Source organism: Perca fluviatilis, chromosome 7 (genome assembly GCF_010015445.1).
Source record: "Perca fluviatilis chromosome 7, GENO_Pfluv_1.0, whole genome shotgun sequence".
Classification (NCBI taxonomy): Eukaryota; Metazoa; Chordata; class Actinopteri; order Perciformes; family Percidae; genus Perca; species Perca fluviatilis.
In genome coordinates, this window is record NC_053118.1 from 36550990 (window position 1) to 36559855 (window position 8866).

The 8866-nt window shown below is 46.7% G+C and overlaps 1 protein-coding gene across 1 annotated transcript; it reads right to left on the reverse strand.

Moving 5' to 3' along the window:
- Positions 1-1454: 1454 nt before the first annotated feature.
- Positions 1455-8475, reverse strand: LOC120562455 (vegetative cell wall protein gp1-like; the record flags this gene model as incomplete). Its single annotated transcript, XM_039806168.1, is given in 3 exon segments — positions 1455-2135; positions 7754-7783; positions 8071-8475. Coding segments are annotated over 3 exon segments (1116 nt in total), but the record flags the coding sequence as incomplete, so codon positions are not given.
- Positions 8476-8866: the final 391 nt, after the last annotated feature.

Consider the following 8866-nt stretch of genomic DNA (forward strand, 5'->3'; position numbering starts at 1 on the left):
TTGCATATTGCAAACTTGTTATCTTCTGCACACACGCTGAAGAATGTCCAAACAGCTGACATGTTGCAGGTTAATCCACGAGGTTACCTACATGTTAGCCCTACAGGCTAAATAAAGGCATTTCCACCGTACAGTGGTGCCTATAAGTGTATCAGAATGAAGGAAATGAAGTCGTTGACGCTCAAAATTTCCCTGGGGGAGGATACCCAGATGCCCCACTATGATATGTTGTCACGTGTAAACATTTTTGCTTTTTGAAAGGTTGAAGTTTCAGTTTGTTTCCTCTGCTGATCAGATAATAAAGGGGAAACTTCACAGTGTCATGTGTTTTTTATTCCACCAGAGGGCTCCAATATACTGTTGTGTTTATTGACATCCAAATACAATTTAATTTCAAGATTTACTGTAACTTCAAATGATTCTAATAAAAGTATTCTTTATCTTCTCCATAGGTCTCTACATCAACCTTGTGAGTAACAATAAGTGTTATTAATTACAATAATTAATTATAGGTTGCAGGGTGTTTTCTCTCTGCTGAACACATAATGAAAGTGAAACCTCACAGATGTGATGTTATCTGGGGGGTTTTAACTGTCAGCAGTGTGAAAATACCCAAAAACCACTGATGTTTACTGGAACAGATGAACTGTGTCCACACAGGGAGGAGTGTCAGGACTCTATAAAAGCCCAGCTGAATGCATAGACGGAGTTTGACATTCAAGCCATGGTGGGCAACAAAATAAATAAAAAATAAAACTCGTTGTAGCAGCTGAGAGCTGGCCTACCACTTGGGGAACACAGCACGAGCACATATGGACAAAACAAACATGCTAAATAAACATATACGTTTATTTTTAAAGCAGATTATAAATTACATTGTAACAATTTAACAATCCGCCCTTATGAAATGCAAATCGCGGCACGGCTGTCTTGGAGCACAATAGACAGACGGTGGCGGGACGCCCCGACACTCAAATTCAACTAACATGTAACAGTGAACACTCAGTGTTGGACCTACAGTCTGTTGAGATGACTCTCCACACGCAGAAACCAAGCGCAATCACCCCATAAAACGTTAAGACACGTTAAGAAGAAAGATCCGTATTTTGCCATGATCCAATGACACGAAAAAACAAAAAGTAATCCACAGCGATCAGTAGATCCACAAATAGAGTCACGGTGTATCCAGCAAGGCCTATAGGCTACGAGCTTCACATTCACCAGCCAGCTGTACGCAGGTGAATGAGGCCTCTCCACTTCACCGTTTACACAAAGTGGAATTAAAGGTATAAAAGTCCAAATCTACACAAAACGCGCAGTCCATTAGTAAGCTGAAAGCAATTTATATACATGGCATTTAGTATACCTCCCCCCACCCCCGCCCACAAACTCTGCGTATGGCTGAATGTCTCACTGGGCTGTGAAACAAAGATTATAATCCAACATGTTTTCTTTCAAGATGATCCTCTCTGCTGTGGCTGTGGTTGTGGTTGTGGCTGTGGCTGTGGTTGTGGCTGGGACTGTGGCTGGAGCTGTGGCTGTGGCTGTGGTTGTGGCTGTGGCTGTGGTTGTGGCTGGGGCTGGGGCTGGGGCTGGGGCTGGGGCTGGGTCTTTGGCTGTGGCTTGGGCTGTGGCTGGGGCTGTGGCTGTGGCTGTGGCTGTGGCTGTGGCTGTGGCTGTGGCTGTGGCTGTGGCTGTGGCTGGGGCTGTGGCTGGGGCTGGGGCTTGGGCTGGGGCTGGGGCTGGGGCTGGGGCTGGGGCTGGGGCTGGGGCTGGGGCTGTGGCTGGGGCTGTGGCTTTGGCTGTGGCTGTGGCTGGGGCTTGGGCTGTGGCTGGGGCTGGGGCTGTGGCTGTGGCTGTGGCTTGGGCTTGGGCTGGGGCTGGGGCTGGGGGCTGGGGCTGGGGCTGTGGCGGGCTTGGGCTGGGGCTGGGGCTGGGGGCTTGGGCTGGGGCTGGGGCTGGGGCTGGGGCTGGGGCTGTGGCTTGGGCTTGGGCTGTGGCTGTGGCTGTGGCTGGGGCTGGGGCTGGGGCTGGGGCTGTGGCTTGGGCTTGGGCTTGGGCTGTGGCTGGGGCTGTGGCTTGGGCTGTGGCTGGGGCTTGGGCTGTGGCTGGGGCTGTGTATCTGCTGGCCGTTCCTGTGGAGTCACCAGCCAAGGAAGGTAAGGACTTTTCAGTTTGGGGTGTCTGAAAATGTAGAGATACAGTTATATTTCTTGGGTTCCATTTTGGGGAGACTCTTTAATTCCTTTTCTACTGAACTGTTCACTTTGCAGATTCACATTGTACTTTTCAAAAGGACATCAACTCAAAGTAGGCTGCTGTAGATGAAAGTAGTGTACCCCAAACCTTTAACAACTCTGCAAAACACTTAGTTTCAGCCAGAGGGGCATGTCAGACATGTTTAAATTGGGCGCTTTTACTTTTGAAACTTAAGTGTGTTGTATTAAACTATATAACTACTTTTACTTAAGTAACATGTAAGTACTGTAATGCAGGCTTTTACTTGTGGAGCATTTTTGTATTGTATCATTAGTTTGGAAAGTAATTAGCATGACTCTCATGCAGTTTTGACTTTTCTATTAGTTATAGTTTTAGTTTCAGTTCAGAAAGTTGTAGCTTTTATATATTAAGTTTTAGTTCTTCTTGTTAGGTCCAGGTATAATGTCTCAGAGGTGTGCAGTAACAATACTTTTCAGTACTGTCGTTAAGTTTTAATTTACTATAATAACCCTGCTCCGAAGTGACATTAGCAAAAGTTCCTTTGAATCCCACAAACTACACTTTCTCATTTCTAATGTACAAAAGAAATATGGGCTCAAATTTAATCAAAATTCAGAAAAAGGGGGTCCGTGCAAATGAATAAAACGCATGTATACAAGGTTTTTAAAATGCCAGATTTAACCAAAAGGCTGTTTTTCATCTGTAGTCCCCTGGTCTCGATGTTAAAAAGGCTTTTTATAAATACAAAGTAACAAGAAATAAAGAGAGATTAGTAGAGTAGAACTTGGCACAAAACGAGACACATCACAGAAGCAAAAAGATTAGCAACAACACCAAACTCAAAGCAGAACGGAGGTTAAACAATTGAGGAAAAAAAGTGATTTTTGAACTTTATTTCACAAGCTTAAAATCTTATTGACACTTATTGTCGATAGGAAAAAAAAAAGACCAAAATCGGTGCTAGCAAACTGGAGTTGCTGCAGCCAATGGCCAGAGCTCCTATTTAGCTAAAATGCCAGTTGTGGGGGCATCTTCTAACTAAGTGTGTGTTGTAGCAGTGTTTTGCCATTGAGAACAAGCTAGCATGCTAACGGTTAGCCCCCTAGGTCCCTCGTCTCGGCTAGTTACGTAGAAAGCCGTGCAGATTTTGAACAGCTTGCCTGGAGACTGAAGGCAGGACACATTCAGAAACCGTATCTCACTCAAAACATCATGGATGTTATTTTTTCAAAGTTTGTATGCGTGTGGAAGCACCAGAGACACACAAAAAACACCCCAAATCCCAGAAAAAGTGAATTCTTTCATAATATGGGCACTTTAATAATATCAAATAAATCATAACAACAGTTATCTCAAGACACTTTACAGATAGAGTAGGTCTAGACCACACAATTTACAAAGACCCAACAATCCCAGTAATTCCCCCAAGAGCAAGCATTCAGTGTGACAGTGGCGAGGAAAAACTCCCTTTTAGGGAGAAACCTGGGACAGACCCAGGCTCTTGGTAGGTGGTGTCTGATGGTGCTGGTTGGGGATGTGATGAACAGTGGCAATTATAGTCACAATAAAGATAATGGAACAGTGACTAGAAATAGTAGTTGTAGTAGTTCATTGCATAGCAAGGCACCGCAGAGCATAGCAGGACATAGCAGGGCGTAGCAGGTGTAACAGAGCATAGCAGGGCGTAGCAGGTGTAACAGAGCATAGCAGGACATAGCAGGGCGTAGCAGGTGAAACAGATCATAGCAGGGTGTAGCAGGGTGTAACAGGGCATAGCAGGGTGTAGCAGGGTGTAACAGGGCATAGCAGGGTGTAGCAGGGTGTAACAGGGCATGGCAGGGTGCGCAGCAGGACCACGGCGACAGCTGCAACCAAGATTTTGGTGTCCTGACCCAGATTGGGAGCTGGTTCCAAGGGTTATTGTTAGGGTTTAAATTCAATCCTGGATTTTACAGGAAGCCAATGCAGAGAAGCTAATACAGGAGAAATATGATCTCTTTTCTTAGTTCTTGTCAGAACACGTTCTGCAGCATTCTGGAGTCTTAAGGGACTTATTTTGGCAACCTGATAGTAAGGAATTACAATAGTCCAGCCTGGAAGTAATAAATGCATGGACTAGTTTTTCCAGCATTGTTTTGAGACAGGATATTCCTAATTTTGGCAATGTGAAAAAAGGCTGTTCTTGAGGTTTGTTTTAAGTGGGCGTTAAAGGATATATCCTGATCAAAAATAACTCCTAGATTTCTGACAGTAGTGCTGGAGGCCAGGGCAATTCCATCCAGAGTAGCTATGTCTTTAGATAATGAGGTTTGGAGGTGTTTAGGGCCCAGCACAATCACTTCAGTTTTGTTAGAGTTTAACATCAGAAAATTGTAGGTCATCCATGATTTTATATCTTTGATGCACGCTTGAAGTTTGGCTAACTTACTGGTTTCGTCTGGCTTAATTGATAGGTATAATTGGGTGTCATCTGCGTAACAGTGAAAGTTAATTGAATGTTTCCTAATGATATTGCCTAGAGGAAGCATATATAAGGAGAATAGAATTGGTCCAAGCACTGGGCCTTGTGGAACGCCATGGCTAACTTTAGCCTACCTGGATGATTTATTGTTAACATTAACAAATTGAGATTGATCAGAGAAATAAACCAGCTCAGTGTGATTCCTCATATGCCAACTAAATGTTCCAGTCTCTGTAACAGGATGGTATGGTCAATAGTGTCAAATGCAGCACTAAGATCTAGTAAGACAAGAATGCAGACAAGTCCTTTGTCTGAAGCAGTTAGAAGGTCATTAGTAATTTTCACCAGTGCCGTCTCTGTGCTATGATGCATTCTAAATCTTGACTGAAAGTCCTCAAATAGATTGTTCCTATGTAGAAAGTCACATAACTGATTAGCGACTACCTTCTCAAGGATCTTGGATAGAAAGGGAAGGTTAGATATAGGTCTATAGTTGGTTAAGACCTCAGGATCGAGGGTGGGTTTTTTCAGAAGAGGTTTTATCACAGCTACTTTAAATGACTGCGGTACATAACCTGTTAATAAGGACATATTGATCATATCTAGTAATGAAATGTTAACCACGGGTAATGCTTCTTTGAGTAGTCTTGTTGGGATGGGGTCTAAGAGACAGGTAGATGGCTTAGCTGAGGATATCTTTAACATTAATTGTTGAAGATCTATAGGATAAAAGCAGTCTAAGTGGGAATAGTCGTTCTTTCTAGCGTTCCTGCGTTTAAAGGTTAACCGTTAGAAGTTGAGGGCAAAAGGTGATGGATTTTATTTCTAATTGTTATAATTTTATCGTTAAAGAAGCTCATGAAGTCATCACTACTCAGAGCTAGAGGAATAGATGGCTCAGTAGAGCTGTGGCTATCTGTCAGCCTGGCTACAGTGCTGAAAAGAAACCTTGGGTTGTTCTTATTTTCTTCTATTAGTGTCTGTAAACCGACTCGCTGTTAGAGCGGTGGTGTCATGGAGTTGTTATGGAAAAAAAATTAAAATGTCCCATGATTAATTGCAATGAAGATGAGACACAGCAGCATCTATCGATGGACTGTTATAGAGCTAAAGAGGTCTGGGACAAATTAGGAGTGTATGGTGTAAATGTTGATCTTTCATATAAGTCTGTGATGTACTGTATTGTTGACGAACCTCTACCAGAGAAACAAAAGGAACTGTTAAAAATAATCATATGTATTGTATGCATGAAGTTGGGGAAAACAAGATGCTGTATGATTATACAACAGTCATAAACAGTGCAGACGTGTGCAAACAAGTGCTCGCTGAGATCAGGAGAAGAACTATGAACAGAAAACAGCTCCTTCCTTGGGACATTTTGAACTTGTGAACTACAGCACTTTATAAAAGACTCTATATGCACTTTATAAAAAGACTCCATGCACTTTATAAAAAGACTCCATGCACTTTATAAAAAGACTCCATGCACTTCATAAAAAGACTCCATGCAGTTTATAAAAAGACTCCATGCACTTTATAAAAATCTCTATGCTCTTTATGAAGAGGCTCTAGGCACTATGCACTTAAGCTTGGTTTGCACATTTTGTTTTATTAGTTATATTTTTGTAATTCTTGTATTGTTTATATTGATGTTATGTAGCCTACTGTATGTTTTAATGTAGGCCTATAAATTGTAATTTATAAAAACTTAAAAAAAAAAGAAAACCCTGCCCTCCCCACACACACACACACACACACACACACACACACACACACAGGAAAAGATGAACTGTGTGAGAACAGGGAGGAGTATATAAACCCTAATCTGAATGTCTCCATGTGCTGTGACTGAAACAAAGATTATAAGCCAACATGGTTTCTAACAAGATGATCCTCTCTGCTGGGGCTGGGGCTCTGGCTCTGCTGGCCTTTTATGGCCTCAATAGAGGTAAAGACTTTTCAGTTTGGGGTGTCTGTAAATGTAGAGATACAGTTATACTTCTTGAGTTCCCTTTTGGGGAGACTCTTTAATTCCTTTTCTACTGAACCGTTCACTTTGCAGATTCACATTGTACTTTTCAAAAGGACATCAACTCAAAGTAGACTGCTGTCGATGAAAGTTGTGTACTCCTAATCTGGAAACACACTTAGTTTCAGCCAGAGGGGCATGTCAGACATCTTTAAATTGGGCTCTTTTACTTTTGAAACTTAAGTGTGTTGTATTAAAATATGTATGTATGCTTACTACTTTTACTTAAGTAACATTTACTCAAGTACTGTAATGCAGGACTTTTACTTATGGAGCATTTTCTTATTGTATCATTAGTTTGGAGAGTAATTAGCATGACTCTCATGCAGTTTTGACTTTTCAAATGATTCTAATAAAAGTATTCTTTATCTTCTCCATAGGTCTCTACATCATCTTGGTGAGTAACAATAAGTGTTAATAACAACAATAATTAACTATAGGTTGCAGGGTGTTTTCTCTTTGCTGAACACATAATGAAAGTGAAACCTCACAGATGTGATGTAATCTGGGGGGTTTTAACTGTCAGCAGTGTGAAAATACCCGAAAACCACTGATGTTTACTGGAACAGAAGAACTGTGTCAGAACAGGTGAATGCATAGAGGGAGTTTGACATTCAAGCCAGGGTGGGCAACAAAATAAATAAAAAATAAAACTTGTTGTAGTAGCTGACTGGTACCCTCCTTTTTTTTTTTGTCCCCCCCCCCACCCCCCCCCCCCCCCCCACAAAAAAACCCACCCCTCCTCTCTCCCCCCCCCCCCCAAAAAAAAAAAAAAAAAAAAAAACCATTTTTCCTCTCTCTTTTTTTCTCTTTTTCCCCCCCCTCTCTCCCGCCCCCCCCCCCGCCCCCCCCCCCCCCCCCGCCGCGCCCCCTGCCTCGGCCGCTCCCCCCCCCGCGCGCGCCCCCGCCCCCGGGCCCCCCCTTGCCCCCGCCTGCGCCCGCGCCTGGGCCCTGGCTGGGTGTCTTTCTCGCTCTGGCGCCGCCCCCGCGCGGGCGGGGGCTGGCGCGGTGGCTGGCTGGGGCGGCGGGGGGGCGGGCGGGGCCGGGGGCTGGGGCTGGGGCTGGGGCTGGGGCTGCGGCGGGGGCGCCCCCCCGGGCCCGCGCCGCCCCCGGGCCCGGCCGCCGGCGGCGGCCGGGCCGGCGCCGCGGCCGCGGCGGGGGGCGGGGCCGCGGCGCCGCCCCCCCCCCGCGGGCGCTGCCGCCGGCCGCCGCCGCCCCCGCTGCCGCCCCGGCGCCGGGGCCCGGCCCCTGGCCCGCGCCCCGGCGCCGGGCCCCGGCCGCGCCGCGGCCGGCCGCGGCCGCGGCGGCGGCGGCGGGCCCGGGCCTTGGGTGTGCCCGTGCGCGGGGCCCGGGCTCGGGCGCGGGGGGGGGGGGGGGGGGGGGGGGTGGGGGGGGGGGGGGCGGGCGGCTGGGGCTGTGGCTGTGGCTGTGGCTGGGGCTGGGGCTGTGGCTGGGGCTGTGGCTGTGGCTTGGGCTTGGGCTGTGGCTGGGGCTTGGGCTGTGGCTGGGGCTGTGGCTGGGGCTATGGCTTGGGCTGGGGCTGTGGCTATGGCTGGGGCTGTGGCTTGGGCTGTGGCTGGGTTTGTGGCTGTGGTTGTGGTTGTGGCTGTGGCTTGGGCTGTGTCTGTGGCTGGGGCTGGGGCTGGGGCTGGGGCTGGGGCTGGGGCTGGGGCTTGGGCTGTGGCTGGGGCTTGGGCTGTGGCTTTGGCTGGGGCTGTGGCTGGGGCTGTGGCTGGAGCTGTGGCTGGGGCTGTGGCTGGGTCTGGGGCTGGGGCTGTGGCTGGGGCTTTGGCTGGAGCTGTGTATCTGCTGGCCGTTCTTCTGGAGTCACCAGCCGAGGAAGGTAAGGCCTTTTCAGTTTGGGGTGTCTGAAAATGTAGAGATACCGTTATACTTCTTGAGTCTTGAGTTCCATTTGGGGAGACTCTTTAATTCCTTTTCTACTGAACTGTTCACTTTCGCAGATTCACATTGTACTTTTTAAAAGGACATCAGCTCAAAGTAGGCTGCTGTAGATGAAAGTTGTGTACTCCAAACCTTTAACAACTCTGAAAAAAAACTTTGTTTCAGCCAGAGGGGCATGTCAGACATCTTTAAATTGGGCACTTTTACTTTTGAAACTTAAGTGTGTTGTATTAAACTATATAACTACTTTT